We start from the raw sequence: 18781 nt of genomic DNA, 5'->3' as shown, positions 1-18781 counted from the left end.
TCCAAATTTTTTTTTTAGCTAGAAGCTACCTTTTGTTGCTAATTAGCGCAAAGGGCACCCAGTTTTTTATGCATTTCTAAAATAACAACTTATCATGTTATTACCATGTTGTTACTATATCATTAGAAGGTTAGATATTGGAATCGGGGTACATAGACTCAATTAACCACAAAAAAAAAATATATACTTAAAAATCACAATGACTCAGCACTGGTGAAGTATTTTCAGAAAAATTGTGCAGGTACTTGAACTGTCTTTTCGGGGCAGCTGGTTGGAGACCCCGAACGTTTTTCAACCACTGTGCCAAGCCAATGTGCCGCGGAACAGTAAACAATTACCTTACCGTGCCGTGGAAAAATATCCAATTTATTTGCCCGTGCGGTCTAGCGAAAACCATATTTCATTTGGATTTACTTTTACAGAAGACACAACTGGTGTTTTTTCGCCCGGATTTTGTTCCAATGAAAGAAATGTGACTTGGCTATAAAAGGTTGAAAAACACTAAATTAATGTATGGTTGCAAGAACCAAAGCATAGTAAAAATATGTTTTTTTTTGTTTTTTTTAGTATACATCTATATATATATATATATATATATATATATATATATATATATATATTTCCATCCGTCCATTATCTGTACCGCCTATCGTCACTAGGGTCGCAGAGGTGCTGGAGCCCATTCCAGACATCCTCGGGCAGTGGGCAGGGGACACCCTGAACTGGTTGCCATCCAGTCGCAGGACACACAGGGACAGACAGCTCACTCGCTCATTCATACCTAGGGATGATTTGGACTAGCCAATTAACCGAACATGCATGTTTATAGAATGTGGGAGGAAACCGGTGTGCCCGGAAGAAACCCACACAAGCACGGGGAGACCATGCAAACTCCGCACAGGAAGGCTGGTAGCTGGACTAAATCCCATGACCTCAGAGTTGTGCTGCAGACACACTAACCATTCCACTGCCATACCGCCCCCTGTATAAAAATAAGTTTTTTTTTTAAATAATCAATGAGAAAGCAGCCCGGTTCCCCCCGAACGTAATGATTGACTTCTTGTCAGGCTTGGATCCCACCTCTGCTTCTTCCACCTTTTTAAAACTGTAATGTTGGCGGTAAATATCTCCTAGTGCAACACATATGATGAGCAAGTAAAACTACAGTGGGACCTCGCTACTTCGAGGTTCCACGTTCGCGGGTTCAGAGCTTCGCGGGTCTAAAAAATAATAATAATAAAATAAAATAATAATTACAAAAAAATATGTATATTTTTTAATTTTTTAAAATTTTTTTTAAGCATTTTTGAAGGGGCATCGCTACTTCGCAGATTTTCACTTTTCGCGAGTGGTTTTGGTCCCCATTAACCGGGTCTAAAAAACAATAATAATAAAATAAAATAATAAAAATTTTAAAAATATATATATTTTTTAATTTTTTTTATTTTTTATTTAAGCATTTTTGAAGGGGCATCGCTACTTCGCAGATTTTCACTTTTCGCGAGTGGTTTTGGTCCCCATTAACCGGGTCTAAAAAACAATAATAAAAAAATAAAATAATAAAAATTAAAAAAAATATATGTATACATATTTATATATATACATAAATATATATATATATATATATATATATTTTTTTATTTATTTTTTTTTTAATTTTTTATTTTATTTTTTTTTAAGCATTTTAAGCAAATAAAATAAATAAATATAAATAAATATATATATATATATATATATATATATATATATATATATATATATATATGTATTTTTTTTTTAAGCATTTTGAAAGAGGGTGTCGCTACTTCGCGGATTTTCACTTTTCGCGGGTGGTTTTGGTCCCCATTAACCGGGTCTAAAAAATAATAGTAATAAAATGAAAAAAATAAAATAAATATATATATATATATATATATATATATATATATATATATATATATATATATATATATATATATATATATAGGGTCGCGGGGGTGCTGGAGCCCATCCCAGCAATCATCGGGCAGTGGGCAGGGGACACCCTGAACTGGTTGCCAGCCAATCGCAGGGCACACAGGGACAGACAACTCTCTCGCTCGTTCACACCTAGGGACAATTTGGACCGGCCAATTCACCTGAAATGCATGTCTTTGGAATGTGGGAGGAAACCGGAGGGCCCGGAGGAAACCCACGCAACCACGGGGAGAACATACAAACCCCGCACAGGAAGTCCGGTAGCTGGATTTGAACCCACACAAGAGGTTCCCAAGACCAGAGAACTGTGCCGCACACGCGCTAACCACTGCCCCGCCGTGCTGCCCCGCTCCTAAATCAAAACAGAGTAAAATGAGTGTAAGTGGAGTCTCTTTCCCCCAGAAAAGTCCTTCCCAGCGGCCCAAATGCCATGGGAAAGCCAGGCCAGAGACTGTGGGTCAGGTCAAGCTTGTCTCCTTGCCTGACTGTCAAAGTAACAGTACCTTCCCCTCTGGCGTCCTGCGCCGCCTGACAGAGCCTCGCTGCTGTGAGCTCCTGCATGGTGGGATGGAAACGCAATTAAATCAAACATGGGTGAGTAACTGCAGGACAAACGCCTCGTCAGCGTTTTTCAGTTTTTCAACAGCTTGAGGTTTTTGGGTGGGGGCTATAGAAAGACCTGGTATTGAAAGTGATAAAGAACCACCCCCACTCCTACTCCACCAAGAAAAAAAAGCTAGCTTGGCGATTTTGCTTTCATTGCTTGACCGATGTGGATTTTAGAGGCATTGGCCCAATTCAGAACCCCTTTATTCCCAAGTGTTGGCCTAAAACTTGAGGTCAGACGTACAGGGTGACCCCTGACCGACATGTAGGCTGACCCCTGACCCCCCCGGTGCGCGTATTCTTGTAATTACCTTTGCGCATCAACTCCTCAGCCACCCCCAACCAAAGACAATGTAACAATTTGTCTTTTCAATTGTCTGTCAGTCACTCTCCTACGGGCCTTTTCAGTGGGCGTAGATGGTTTCTTTTTCCATTTGTATTTATTTATTTATCTTGCTTAGAGAGTTGGGGGTTGTCTGGCCCAAGAAACAGGGAGTCTTTGTTTGGGCAGGTTTCACATGGATAAGGCACCCCCTCCTCTGACTCCCTGCTTCTATCCAGCTCCCCATGAAGAGAACCCTAAGATTTGTTTAAGGGACAATCTCAGGGTCATTGTATGTGGGATTTCCATAACCATTGACCGATCAACAAGACCTTTCTCTGAGTGGTCACCAGTGTTCCCTCTAAGCTGCACGCGTGCGCAATTGCGCACTGCTTGCACATTCTCGGCGCACAAGAAAATCGAGCCAGCGCACAAAAATGAGGGCTCAAAATTACTCATTAAGAAGCGACTTAAGTCAAAGTTACAGGAGATGAAGGTAAAAATACACAGGTTTCCCTGACGTTGTGTACTAAATGCGATATTTTGAAGTCGAGTCGAAGTAGAACGAACTTGAGTAAAGTTCGTAGAGTTTGTCGAGAACCGGTTTCTTCGGCTCGGCTCACTAAAAGGAACCGGCTCTTTCGGGTCCTAAACGGCTCTTCAGGTTGTTTTTGCTTCTTTAATCCCAACATGACCAAATATTATGTAGAATTATGCACAAAATGACTTAAAGGAAAAATTAGCTGCACCGCTTATCCTCAGTAGGGTCGCGGGGGTGCTGGAGCCCATCCCAGAAATCATCGGGCAATGGGCAGGGGACACCCTGAACTGGATGCCAGCGAATCGCAGGGCACACAGGGACAGCCAACTCTCGCTCATTCACACCTAGGGACAATTTGGACCGGCCAATTCACCTGATATGCATGTTTTTGGAATGTGGGAGGAAACCGGAGTGCCCGGAGGAAACGCGCGCAAGCACGGGGAGAACATACAAACTCCGCACAGGAGGTTCCCATGACATGAACTGTCCCGCACATGCGCTAACCACTGCGCCGCCGTGCTGCCATACCTATTTCAAATTTTAAAAAAATATTTATTGAATCATTTTAGTCACTAGTTTGTATCACAACCAGCACACAGGGCACAGTTCTAAGGTCTTGGGAACCTCCTGTGAGGGTTCAAATCCAGCTACCGGACTTCCTGTGCGGAGTTTGTGTGTTCTCCCTGTGCTTGCGTGGGTTTCCTCCGGGGCCTCCGGTTTCCTCCCACATTCCAAAGACATGCATTTCAGGTGGATTGGCCGGTTCAAATTGTCCCTAGGTGTGAATGAGCGAGCGAGTTGTCTGTCCCTGTGTGCCCTGCGATTGGCTGGCAACCAGTTCAGGGTGTCCCCTGCCCACTGCCCGATGACTGCTGGGATGAGCTCCAGCACCCCCGCGACCCTACTGAGGATAAGCGGTGTGGCTAATGAGTTGAGATGAGATATAAAATGACGTACATAATAATTTGATAATCAATGAGTTGTCGGTCAATCGATTATTTGCTGCTCCTTCAATGGATACCTTGAACCAGCCCCTGTGTTATGCACAACACATTAAATGGGATTTGATTCCTACACTCAACCAACACCACATTTTGTCACCTCACAAGGCTTTGAAGGAATCTTCAGTTTAGTGTCTCTGCTGTTTGAAGATTTTTAACTCTTGCCAGAGTAGTTCTTGCAACGACGTGTGAAGCAGTCTGGGTGTGTAGCAGCAGAAGGTTTTATTCTCTCATTTTAAAGCAACAGTGTGTATTATTTGACCACACGATGTCACTGTAAGTGTAGCAGAACCCAAAATGAGTGTTAAAAGTACAAGGAAGAAGACAAACTAAACCCTTTTCCACTACACTGTTCTGGCATTTCTTGCCTCTTCCTGAGTACTTTTTCCATTATAGGCCGGCACTACGTCCTTACGTCTTTTCAGCCTCATATTTAGCGAATTTAGCGTGACATTTCGAGGATTTGGAAAATGTGTATTTCAAAATGTATCAAAATGATTATATATTGGTTTTATATATACTGTCGGGACCAAAATGGAAACGGGACCCAATTGCGTTACGTTTCTCTCAAGTTTTATTGGAGGGAAGAGAAAGGGCTGTGCCCACGATCTGAAGCAAGTCACTCTCGTACTCAGATTGTGCTACAAACGCGGAAGTGGATCTTCCGTAGCGAGCGATGGCGGTGTCAGGGACGAAAAAACGGGTCGATAGCTGGGACTGGGAGACAAGGCGTGGTCGGGGTCGGAAGCGAGTTGTAAGCCAGAACGCGAGAGTAGACGTAGTTGGGGGACAAAGAGAGGTCATAAGCCGGGACGGGAGAAAAGACGTGGTCAGGAGAAAAAACAAGTCGTAGCCGTAGACAGACGGGAGCAAAAACAGGACAGGTCAGGGTTTAATTAATTAAACTTAATTGGATTGCGATCCGAATACTGAAGTGGACCTTTAATGGCGGTGTCAGGGATGGAAAAACAGATCGATAGCCGGGACGGGAGAGCAAAAATGTGATCAGGGTCAGAAACGGGTCGTAAGCCAGGACGGGAGAGCAGACGTGGTCGGGATCAAAACAGGTCGTAGCCGGAGACAAACGGGAACAAAAACAGGATATGCGGGAGTCAGGGTCGAAAAAGGCTTGCCTAGTATTCACTAATGTTCGCAGACGGACTGACAACCTGGGGCAGACAGCACTGGGTTCAAATACTGACAGGGAGCCAATTTAGAACCCGCGGCTGTTGGCGCCAAAAAGCGGGCACAGCCGAGTCACATCAGTAAACAGAAATGTATAGCTAAAACAGGTAAAATTGTCTTCTCTAGCAGATTTCTTTGCTCACTGGGTTCGTATTTTTATCTTTTTTATTTCTTCAAATGAGCTATGTCATTAATTACCTGTTAGCTAAAAAATATAAGTATATTTTTTTTATCTTTTTGTTCAAGTAGCACAATACACTGTCAGGAACCAGAACCAGAGCAGGACCCAAACGCGTGACGTTCTCACACAATCCTTTTATTTTACGGGAAATGGGTAGTCATGCATGTTAGGCAGCGGTCTGGCGTGGAAAAACAGGTAGCCAGAGACCAACGAGATCGATTCCAATTGCCCGAGTTGATATTGGACAGATGGGGTCGATAACGGGACAGACAGGATAGATAATGAATCAGAGAAAATACTAGAGAAAATAATAATCAGGACAAAAATAGACGTAAACTAAACTGAAAACCGAAATTAAACAAGACAAAATAAACAAGACCAATACCGTACAGGAAACACCAACAGGGACAGGACCAAGTTGAAACCCACGTCTTGCTTTGTCAGTTCCTTGACGAACTGACAAACTAAAAGAGAGCGCACTGAGCTTAAGAAGACTGAAAGCCAATCTGTTAAAGAGTCGAAGCTGGCGCCACACGGGCGGGGCCAATTGGGCTCCATGGCAACCGTGACATACACTGTTTTAAAATAATGAAAAAATATTCTAATACTGAGTATTTTTTTCTGTCAATGGGACAGTGTTCCCTCTAAGCTGCGCGCGTGCGCATTGCTCGCACATTCTCAGCGCACAAGAAAATCTAGCCAGCGCACAAAAATGAGGGCTCAAAATTACTCATTAAGAAGCGACTCAAGTCAAAGTTACAGTGCATGAAGGTAAAAATACACGGGTTCCCCTGACGTTGTGTCCTAAATGCGGTATTTTGAAGTCGAGTCGAAGTAGAACGAAGTTGAGTAAAGTTAGTAGAGTTTGTCGAGAACGGGCTTCTTCGGCTCGGCTCACTAAAAGGAACCAGCTCTTTCGGGTCCTAAACGGCTCTTCAGGTTGTTTTTGCTTCTTTAATCCCAACATGACCAAATATGATGTAAAATTATGCACAAAATGACTTAAAGAAAGGGGGGAATAGAACGAAAAGGAAAAAATTCCAAAAAGAAAAAGTAGTGAAAAGCTGAGAAAAAAGGAAACAAAAGGAAGGGGAAAAAAAGAAGGAAAAATTTAGAAAAAAGCCAGAAAAAAAGAAAAGAAAAAATGTAGGAAAAAAGTACATAGAGAACAAAAAGAAAAAAGTAACTGCTCTGAAAAAATAAACACAATAAGAATTTTTTTAAAGGAATTTAAAAAAAGTAGAAAAAAACAGGGAAAAAAGAATAAAAAGTTTGTGTTGCATTCAAATAATTTCCAATTATATCAAGTGAATCTTGTTGCCAACATTGTACTTAAACATTGTACAAAATGTGATTAAGTACAGTTCTGTATCTTACTAAATAAGCCCCCAAAAATGTTAATATTATGTGACAAAATATATCAGGAAATAAAAAGAAATGGATATCTTGTGAAAGAATTGTAAGAACAAACGACGTTTGTAGGCCGTACAACCTTTGCAATAGTACACGAGTCAATTCATTCAAAAGAGAAAAATAATTTTGCATTGCCGGAAACTCAGCAAAATGTAACGTGATGTCAAGTTTTGGACATGTTTGATAATTAATTATCTTGCCACACTGGGGATTACGGTTGCTCACTGTTTTTTCCAAACGTTGCTCACCGACTTTGTGTGAACGCTCAGACCCGTGGAAAATTACAGGGAACATTGCAAAGGGGTAAGAAAGTATATTTTGCATTAAATATGTACTACGTAAGTAATATATACCTTTTGTATATAGTATATTTCTTTGTATTAGCGTGCATGTGTGTTAACCTCGGTGTAAACGACTGCTGACCAGAAAGCCTGCTGAGTTCGTGAAGGAACATTTTGGTCATTGGAACTGTGAAGGAATGCTCAGCTGCAAAGATAATTAGCTGTTAAATTGGACATTTGGATTCATTGGTCTTAAGTCAGCAATTGAATTATGTGGGTCGTAAGCCCCTCTCCTTCCTCTCGTACGAGCACACTCACACATATGCAAACACTCGCACGACACTGTAAAACGCTCTTTATTCAAATGTCATGATGAATGCCCGGCAAACTACTGATTGAAATATGAGGTAACGTGACTCTCTAATTCAAGTCAAAACATGCCCAGCATGAAGACTATGAAAGGGAGTATTTTGCATATCTGAGGTTAAACGCAGCCTTGAAAATGGGTTTGTGGACAAATCCTTAAGTAAATGTGCAGGGTTGGGTAGGGTTACTTCAACTGGATTACTTTCAATTAGTTTTGGATTACTCCAATACCAAGTATGCTAATAAAAGACAAAATAAACTAAATATGAATAAAATTACTAGATATTGTGCAGGCTTGGGGAGTAACGGAACACATGGAACGGCAAAAATGATGTTGGCAAGCTGTTTGGATTTATTATCATTTTGTTTCTGTCGCATTTTATGTTAGCTTTGCCGGAGATCAAAGAGATCAAAGCCAGGGGAGAAAGCTTACCACGTGTTGTGAGTCATCATTTTATTCATATTTAGTTTCTTTTGTCTTTTATGAGCATATTTGGTATTGGAGTCATCCAAAAGTAATTGAAAGTAATCCAGTTAAAGTAACCCTACCCAACCCTGTACACAATACACTGAAAGCATATGAGATGGTCCTGATCAATGTTTCCTGTAATTTTCCTCGGGTCTGAGCATTCACACAAAGTCGGTGAGCAACAATTGAAAAGACTGTGAGCAACCATAATCCCAAGTGTGGCAAGATCATTCATTATCAAACATGTCCAAAACTTGACATCAAGTTACATTTTGCTGAGTTTCCGGCAATGCAAAATTATTTTTCTCTTTTGAATGAATTGACTCATGTATTATTGCAAAGGTTGTACGGCCTACAAACGTTCTTACAATTCTTTCACAAGATTTCCATTTCTATTTCCTGATATATTTTGTCGCATAATATTCACATTTTTGGGGGCTTATTGAGTCAGTTGTAAGATACAGAACTGTACTTAATCACATTTTTAGTGGAAGTACAATGGTGGCAACAAGTGTTTTTTTCTACTTTTTTTAAAATTCCTTTAAAAAAAATCTCATTGTGTTTATTTTTTCCGAGCTGTTACTTTTTTCTTTTTGTTCTCTATTTGCTTTTTTCCTACATTTTTTTTTCTTTTTTTTCTAAATTTTTCCTTTTTTTTCTCTTCCTTTTGTTTCTTTTTTTCTCAGCTTTTTACTACTTTTTCATTTTGGTATTTTTTTCTTTTTTGTTCTATTCCCCCCTTCCTTTAAGTCATTTTGTGCATAATTTTACATAGTATTTGGTCATGTTGGCATTAAAGAAGCAAAAACAACCTGAAGAGCCGTTTAGGACCTGAAAGAGCCGGTTCCTTTTAGTGAGCCGAGCCGAAGGAGCCGGTTCTCGACACACTGTACTAACTTTACTCAACTTCTTTCTACTTCGACTCGACTTCAAAATACTGCATTTAGGACACAACGTCAGGGGAACCCGTGTATTTTTACCTTCATGCACTGTAACTTTGACTTAAGTCGCTTCTTAATTAGTAATTTTTAGCCCTCATTTTTGTGCGCCGACTAGATTTTCTTGTGCGCTGAGAATGTGCGAGCAGTGCGCAATTGCGCACGCGCGCAGCTTAGAGGGAACACTGGTCCTAATAGTAAAGGACTGGGCAAGATGTTCTTCCATTTCGCAGAAATATTTAAAACAAATACAGCTTAAACAGGATATTAAACAGCTAATAAACATTAAGGTGAATGTATAAATTCTCCTGAAAGCTTTCTCTGGCATCTTGAGGAACGTCACCGTTGAGATTTCCATATGCCGCTGAATGTACGCTTTTAACCGCATTTGATGCAAGTGAGTCAGTCACATGGAAGTGAGGTCATAACATCATGTACTTAATGATGTAATTTGGGTTGGCACGGCAGACAAAGCCCACATGTGACTGGTGCATTTATGCATGAAAATCACAGTGGTCCATTCATATGCGCTTTTGAAACAAAAAAGGCAGTCGCGTTCGAAAAGCTTTTCAATACATACAAAAAAATGGCAGCTTTAGGAGAAAAACAAGGAGAAAGATTAATGACTTTTGTGGGGTTTTTTGAGAAAGAATATTGTCTGTCATGATCTTAAACTTGATGAATTATTAGAAATGGTTTTACCTTTGTCAAATGCCAGGGTTGGGTAGGGTTACTTTAACTGGATTAGTTTTAATTACTTTTGGATTACTCCAATACCAAATATGCTAATAAAAGACAAAAGAAACTTAATATGAATAAAATGATGCCTCACAACACGTGGTAAGCTTTCTCTCCTGGCTTTGATCTCTTTGATGTCCGGCAAAACGAACATAAAATGTGACAGAAACAAAATGAAAATAAATCCAAACAGGTTGCCAACATCATTTTTGCCGTTCCATGTATTCCGTTACTCCCCAAGCCTGTCAAATGCATAGAAAATTGTTTTGTATGAGACAAGATCTAGGTCTGTGAAGGGCAAACTACAACCTGCGGGCCACATAAGGCCCATCGGGTTATCCAATCTGGCCCCCTCAAAAAAGCTAAACTAAAAGTACTGCAAATTAAAAACAAAAAATGTTGTTTCTCTTGTTCTTAATTTTTTTTCATTAAACATGTACTGTGTTGTGTACATTCGAATAATGTAAATTACGTTTTTAATCTCATTTCTGTTTTTGTAATTTTCTTATCATTTATTTATTTTACAAATATATCTCTCTGATGTCATTTTTGCCTCTTGTGTCATGATTACAGATTTGAATCACCTGTGCCCGCTTATTTGGCACCAACTGCCGCGGATTCTGATTGGCTCCCTGTCAGTATGTGAACCAAGTCCTGTCTGTCCCCTGTTGTCAGTCCGTCTGCGAACCTCAGTGTATACTAGGCAAGCCTTTTTCGACTCTGACTCCCACTTGTCCCGTTTTTTTGTACCTGTCTGTCTCCGGCTACGACCTGTTTTGATCCTGACCACGTCTACTCTCACGTTCGGGCTTGCGACTCGTTTCTGACCCCGACCACACCTTGCTCTCCCAGTCCCGGCTACCGACCCATTTTTCGGTCCCTGGCACCGCCATCGCTCGCGATGGAAGATCCACTTCCGTGTTCGGATCACAATCCGAGTACGAGAGCGACTTGCTTCCCTCGTGCAGTGAGCATTGGATAGCAGGCGCTGCCCTTCCTCTTTCTTTCAATAAAACTGTGAAAAAACGTTACGCGATTAAGTCTACCCTGTGTGCTAGTCGTGACATCTTGAGTTTGTCATCCATAATTACAAATTAAATTCTTATAAAAAGCACAACATATTATTTGTTTTTATTCTGGGTTTTTGAAAACCATTTTGATCAAACGATCTAGCAATAAACAAATGTAATAACATATACTGGTATACAAGTCTATCAATGTCTGCATGTATATTTATTGATAAAATTATTAGAAAAATATGATGTATTTTTTCCTAAATGCATTGCTGGGATAGAAACTCCGTATAAATATGTACATAATAAAAAAACAAACAAAAAAATTAATAAAAACAATATTTTTTCCTCTTAGCCCCGCCTCTTTGCTGCTTTTTTTTTGCTTACGGGTTTGGGTTAAGTTTAGGTGTTAAAGCGTCGGGGGTTCAAGTTAAGAATTAGGGGGTTAGTGTTAGGTATTTAACAAAGAAATAATACTTTCTATAAGTGCATGCATATTTTGTTTTATAAAAAAAGATACATTTGCTTTTAAAACACACTTGACACTAAAAAAAAACAACAAATTATTACCCCTATAGTCAGAAAAGTGCTTATTTTAAGTACAATGAATGATTTTCCTTGAAAATACAACATCTTTGGAATGAGCAAAATTGTCTAATATGACAGATGGCAGGTATTTTTTCTCATTTTAAGTTTTTCTAATATTATGTTTTTGGTTTATTTTGCTTAAAATATTCACTAAAAAAGAGAAACACATATCTTCAGTATCAGACAATTTTGCTGATACATCTATTATATTTAGTGTTTCCGAAGAAAAATAGTTTGAAAGTTGGTAAATGTAGTAAGGAACACATTTTGTTTTGCATTAAAACATTGGAAAAAGTAAAATCTTCTGAAATTTACCTCATTCGTTGCCATGGATGGCTAAAGTATCAATATACCACATTGATTCATTCATTAGGTGTGAAAAAAATCAGAAGGCCAAAAATGGCCCCTGAATGGAAGTTTGGATGCCCTTTCAATAACAAAGCAATTATATTTTGTCCATATACCCAGATAGCAAAGTCCCTATAAAACATTTAATTTTTAATTTTACAATAAACATAGCACAGCATTTAACAACCGACACAAAACAAAGAGTAACACAATTTCTCATTTTCTTATTTATTTTTTTCTTACTGTTGGTTAAGTGTTGAACACAGAAAGGCAAAATAACGTATTTTCCAGTGTCAAATTCCAAAGCAGAAGATATTGCAAAAATGGGAATCAGTTGCAGATGAAAAGGAAAAAAAACTTGTTTTATATGTATCAATCCCATGTTGGATTTTCAGACAAGGCGAGAAAACATCCTGTACTGATCAAGCATCAGAAAAAGATATCCTTTTTTAATCTATGAGATTTTTAATGGACACCACATCCATCAAATACTTGGATGTCTGTGACAGCTAATTGTTGCATACTTGTATTCATAAATACTTCTCTGTGTTGGATATGCAAAATTATGATTGATGTAGGAGTGCAAACATGAAAAGCAAGGAAAAAATGTGAATCTTGAAACAGATTACATCCCAGGAAAATTTTCACACAGCGCAATTGTTTTTACAAATGATATAATTACCTCAATTGATTTAGATGACCGACTAAGCGGTGGTTTCTTTCAAACTACAAGAAGCGGAGTCATTAAAGCATTCCGGACTTAAGCTAGAGTTGCCTGTACAGCAGTAAAACAATTGTCGTGGGGTATTAACCCCCATGTGTTGTAAATGAAGCATCCAAATGGCGCTCATTAGTGGTCTCTCCCCCACTAGTCCTCACAGAGAGTGTGGTTATCAAGGCCTGCCCTTCACCAGAACACTTGCAGAAAAGCACTTGTGAGATCTGACATTCGTACAAATTACCGTAAATTCCGGACTATAGAGCGCACCTGATTATAAGCCGCACCCACCACGTTTTAAGAGGAAAACCGATTTTGTACATACACAAGCCGCACCTTTATATAAGCCGCATGCGCCCACATTTAAAAAATGTAACACAAACACAAAATTAACCTAAACCCGACTTCAAGTCCCGCAGTTGAAACTAAATGTTTTTTGTTTTTTTTGGTTTGAACAATTTTATTGACACTATTAAGAGTAAATAAACAATGTGAGGTTTAAATTAATAATAAATAATAAATTGGCCGCATCACTGAATAAGCCGCAGGGTTGAAAGTTAGGGAAAAAAGTAGCGGCTTATAGTCTGGAATTTACGGTAATCATTTCTACTTAGACGGCTTCTTTCGGATTTTTATATTTTGGTTTTACGAGAACTGATGCTGACGTCAGATGTTACCAGGGTTGGGGAGTGACGGAATAAATGTAACGGCGTAAGGTAATCAGGATACAAAATAACATTTTGATCGGATTCCGTTAGGGTTACATAAAAAAGATGCGATCAAATTACAGGTATACAGTGAAATCCGGCTTCTATTTCCTAGTTCGTGTGTAAACATACGCAATGTACTGTATCTTTAGCGTGCTAAAAACGTTGATGTTTTTATTGTTTAATATCTCGTGCATCCATTCGATAGGGTTGGTGTGAAGTGTAAAGAAGATGCGAGCCGTTTCTTTTGAAATGAAAGTGGAATAAGAAAGCTTGATGCGGTTGAGAAAATGTTCACAACGCTTTTTTTCCGGCCACTTTTTACCATGGAGGACGACCTCTTAAAGCGCATCTTCCAAAAGTAAGTTAAACTCAACTTTATCTTTATAGAGCATATTATTTCATGAAATGTTGATTTTTTTTGTACAAAACAATACAGGTTACTGATACAAGCCTTAAACATACTCATATAACCCTAAACATACATTCTATACAAAATATAGCACTGAAGCAACTTACGAACAAATTCAACTTACGAACGATCGTCCGGAACCTATATCGATCGTAAGTAGGGCAGCGTCAGTATTTTAATTCTTTTCCTCGTTCGCCTTTGCTTTGTTTATTTTCACCATGTCTGTTCACTCCTCTTCCTTTCTGGGATCTCATTCATTCAACACACATGCTTACTCTCAGCCGCCCTTCCCCACCTTCAGAGATGGCCAAGGTGCCTGACTACAAAACAAGAGTATGACCAAAAACGGTGCAAAACTAAGAGAAAAGCGCCATGTTATTAAGTGCAAATGACAATTCAGATTCAGATCTACTTTATTGTCATTCTAGTACACGTGTATACAGAACGAAATGTCGATGCATCTGACCCCCACAGTTTCCTTGAATGTACAGATATAAATAAAGTTGTATTGTATTTTGGCTACGTATAGTATTTTACCATAGTGCCGATAGTGCAAGAAGAGTAGCTAACCAGATGTGCAAAATGGGCAGTCAGGTTAACAAGTCAGGTACACAGTAACATTAACACTGTAACAATAACGCTGTAATTACAATAGTGCAGAGAGCAATGTGCAAGGAGTGGCAAGCTATAAAAAACTGCCAGTAGTGCAAAAAGTCAGATTAGCAGCCGTTTAGATTTAAGTTAACTATATGTTAGATTGACCATTTAACAGTCTGGGATGACATCAATAAACAAGTATGAAGAAATGTAATGATATGAAATGAAATGATGAATTTAACTGAATCCTTGGGAGTGTGTGCCCTTTTCCATGGCATCCATTCAATCATCCATTCATTTACTTTCAGGGTTGGGTAGGGTTACTTTAACTGGATTACTTTCCATTACTTTTGGATCACTCCAATACCAAATATGCTAATAAAAGACAAAAGAAACTAAACATGAATAAAATGACTAAATTTTGTGCAGGCTTGGGGAGTAACAGAACACATGGAACGGCAAAAATGATGTTGGCAAGCTGTTTGGATTTATTTTCATTTTGTTTCTGTCGCATTTGATGTTAGTTTTGCCGGAGATCAAAGAGATCAAAGCCAGGAGAGAAAGCTTACCACGTGTTATTTTATTCATATTTAGTTGATTTTGTCTTTTATTAGCATATTTGGTATTGGAATAATCTAAAAGTAATTGAAAGTAATCCAGTTAAAGTAACCCTACTCAACCCTGTTTACTTTCATGCACTTATTCACATGTGTCTTCCGTTCATCCATTATTTGCACCACTTATCCTCAGTAAGGTCACCGACAGGTTTGGGTAGGGTTACTTTAACTGGATTACTTTCAATTACTTTTGGATGACTCCAATACCAAATATGCTAATAAAAGACAAAAGAAACTAAATATGAATACAATTATGACTCACAACACGTAGTAAGCTTTCTCTCCTGGCTTTGATCTCTTTGATCTCCGGCAAAACTAACATAAAATGCGACAGAAACAAAATGAAAATAAATCCAAACAGCTTGCCAACATCATTTTTGCCGTTCCGTGTATTCCGTTACTCCTCAAGCCTGCACAAAATTTTGTAATTTTATTCATATTTAGTTTCTTTTGTCTTTTATTAGCATATTTGGTGTTGGAGTAATCCAAAAGTAATTGAAAGTAATCCAGCCCTTAATTACAAAGAGTCTCAAATGGCTGCACAGGTTATTGCAAAACAGACTATTATTACAGACTATTATTACACCATCCCCTGTTCTAAAACCAACATGAGGGCAAGGAAAACTCAAAAATACCTCAACATGAGTAAAATAAAGAAACTTTGAGAAGGGACCGCTGGATGACCAGGCTGCAATGGATGTTGCAATAACAAATAATACACATATATTGTCAAAAATAAAAAATAAAAAAAAATAACAACCTAACATGATGGATTTTTTTAGGAATAACTAGACATATACTGAATAGAAATTATTGTCATATTATTGCAAAGTGTATGATTCAATTTTTGTAATTTTTTACCGCAATCACGAATTAGTGTACTGTGCAGTAGTCCATAACAGGGCTAGCCTATCTAGGAACCAAAGTCATATTGCAAAGGTTCCGGCACGGAAATGTATATAGCGCGTACGTGACGCTACACAGCTAACAGAAAATAAACATACATCGTGAGACTCGTCAGAAATATGGCAGAGGTAAGTGAGGTAATATAAAACGAATTTTTTATGTGTCCCCCTGAAGTAAATGTGATTAAGTATACACAATTTAAACTGTGTTTTTAAAGGTCAATATCGCGAAGACGTTTGATTTGAGTAATGCCTTTAGCTGCCCCAAAACAATGTCTGCAGTTGTGTGTTTACGTTTTGTTATGAACCATCAAAGTGTTATTGTGACTCAATATTAGTATGACTATGATTTCTTTGTGATGGCCTGAAACAATATTATTAGAATTATGTAAGAGTAACTGTAAAACTGATTTGATTGAATGACGTATCATCATTTGATATTTGTCCATGACGTCTTTTCACAGACTCATAGTTTGCACCCTATCAGGCCACAAGCTGCAGTTTCTGCCAAAGTCTTCATACAGAGGGATTATACTAATGGCACTGTGTGCCAATTTCAAACCAAGTTCCCTTCTGAGCTGGAGACAAGGGTAAGGAGCATCTATGGGTCTTTGAATTGCAATCCAAACGAATGAATGAATACAAGAAACTTTATTTCGATCATGATCAAAACAAACAATAACAACCATGTTAACATATTTGCACGAAAAGGAATAGGAAGTAGCATATGTCTATTTAATCCTACCCCAAGACTTCTTACAGCTAAATCTCCTGTGTATTTACATGCAAAAAGTCACCTCATTAATATACATATTTAAATTTGTTCTGTGGATGCCCATGTCAAGGTTAAAACTTGAGATTGTATTAATAAAGAAACTCACTCTGAGTTGGAGATTGAGTTGGGTAGCCCTTTCATCGGTGGCTCATCCCACCTGAGCTGTCCCTTATATCTGCTTCCAAGATCGTCTCAGAGGGGAATCACGCCCATCCGATAACTACTTTCCCATTTATTCAAAACACGCGCACAAAACAACCCATCTGACGGGCTTAAACAAGATCACATGATTACATGAAACGATATATTTGCTGGTCGCTAAATGGCACATTATCATGAGAAACGAAAGGGAAAGTATTCGGTCAGCTGCCCAACTGACCTTGAAAGATAAAGATTAGCCCCGTGTTGAGAGAGGAGATAATTTATTTCGGTAAGTTTAAACAATGATGCAGTGTATTTCTAAGAAAGCATAAATCGGGAGGTGAGACAGCCAGGCGCCATCTCTGAAGGACTTCTTTTGATTAAAGACGCGAGGCGCCATCTCCGTGTCTGAAGGGGAAAATTAACTACCAAAGCTGATACAATTGTAACAAAAGACAAACACCTGGGTATAATATTTGGCTTTGTTAAGGTACTTTTGAGGATAAAATCATACAAAGGCACATTTCAACTTTAATCAAACTAATTTTCTCACAGCCGGGTCACATCATCGTCTTCACCAATACTATTTTCACCGTCATCATTATCGTCATTGCTGTTTCCATACATTTTCAGTTTACTATATAATAAGAGTGTCAATTATAACAATAATTCTCATGGGTGCTTATGGTGAGAACTGACTATTTTGTGGTGTGTGTTGTCCATTATTCAAGTATCTTTGGATTCTCTGCAATAGGGGGTCCGGCCTCAGGCAGCATAACCACCAATTGCTAAGATTCTTGACCTTTGCATTAAAAAGACAAGAGGGAGCTTGAGCCGGATGCCCCCAGCATCAAGCTCCCTCTTGTCTGCCCTAACTATAAGATGTGCAGGACATGTCTGCTTTGTGTTCTTAAGATGTATATCTATTTGATTGTATATGTGATCTAATCTGATGGGTTAGTGTCTCTCCAAAGGAACAAGGTATGCACTGAAATGAAAATTTAGGGCCGAAAACCAAAATAAAACGCTGAAAATTCAAAAACATAATTGTCGAGGTGTACATTGTTTACAGTGATCAGTTGTGGCACTTGAGAATAAACGTGTAATAAAGGCTTCAAACAAGAAAGCAAGATCCAAACGAATATTGGGCGGCAGTAGCTCAGGTGGTAGAGCGTTCGTCTTTGGATCAAGGGATCCCAGTTCGAATCCCGTCTCGCCCGTGTTACATGTCGAAGTGTCCTTGGGTAAGACACTGAACCCCTAAAACCCCCAATAAGCAGGTTAGCGCCTTACATGGCTGCAGGGCCGCTATTGGGAAATGTGGAGCACATTGTAAAGCGCTTTGGGAAGTCATTGACTTGAAAAGCGCTATATAAATGCAGATCATTTCATTTCATAAACAAGTCTAGAATGTATATGGTTGCTTGCTTGCTTCGATCCTCTACCCACTAGGGCCGTTGGTTTGCCATTTCCTGTGGTGAGTCTTGGGCAAGTACAGACTGGTGGCACCCATCCCTCTCCAGGCCATAGTGCAATGACATTAGTAGCAAGATTGTGCAAAAATAGGAATATAAAGACTTGAGAAAACGGTGAAATATATAATGATAAAAACTGAAAGGACTATTTGCAGATGCTAATTTCAGGTGTTTCATTCATTAAAGCCTATCGACTTCAGGGAAGAAGGGAGTCTCACAAACATCTTGGTGCTTACAAATTAAAACAGCTAAACTAGTAAATTATCTCTGTAGTTTTTGCATGCATTATCCTAAGTCCGGCTAACAGCTAACAAAAACGTGGAATCAGAGGGTCACATGAACTTATGAGCAAATGTCTCGTGGGCAAAAACTTGGCAGTTTCTGGTTTGACAGTGTTCTCAATCTCATTCCTTTTCGTGAGCAAAACAAAAGATAAGCAGCCCCGTTGTGTTTAAACTCGCCCCTGAGTGAAAGCCAGCTTCCCATGT

The 18781-nt window shown here is 38.9% G+C and overlaps 1 protein-coding gene and 1 long non-coding RNA gene across 5 annotated transcripts in view; one reads left to right on the top strand and one right to left on the bottom strand.

Annotated features, from left to right (window-relative positions):
* Positions 1–2275: 2275 nt before the first annotated feature.
* On the bottom strand, positions 2276–16956 carry LOC148366449 (uncharacterized). Its single transcript, XR_015850577.1, has 3 exons — positions 16784–16956; positions 2460–2511; positions 2276–2308 (listed from the first exon to the last, which is right to left on the bottom strand). It is a non-coding gene; the product is annotated as an uncharacterized LOC148366449 (long non-coding RNA).
* LOC148366447 (golgin subfamily A member 7-like) overlaps positions 15952–18781 on the top strand; it is a 49194-nt gene continuing 46364 nt past the window's right edge. For 3 of the 4 annotated variants that reach the window (XM_088336887.1, XM_088336886.1, XM_088336888.1), the window contains exons 1-2: positions 15962–16040; positions 16367–16492. In XM_088336887.1, coding sequence (XP_088193013.1) covers positions 16023–16040; positions 16367–16492 — 144 coding nt within the window. In that variant the 5' untranslated portion in view covers positions 15962–16022. Of the gene's footprint in view, positions 16041–16366; positions 16493–18781 lie in introns of all 4 variants that reach the window. The other variant, XM_088336889.1, reaches the window with a different exon arrangement.

The sequence above is a fragment of the Urocampus carinirostris genome, chromosome 5 (assembly GCF_059441175.1).
Source record: "Urocampus carinirostris isolate Australia breed hairy pipefish chromosome 5, RoL_Ucar_1.0, whole genome shotgun sequence".
NCBI classification, from domain to species: domain Eukaryota; kingdom Metazoa; phylum Chordata; class Actinopteri; order Syngnathiformes; family Syngnathidae; genus Urocampus; species Urocampus carinirostris.
This window is presented reverse-complemented; position numbering and strand designations above follow the sequence as displayed.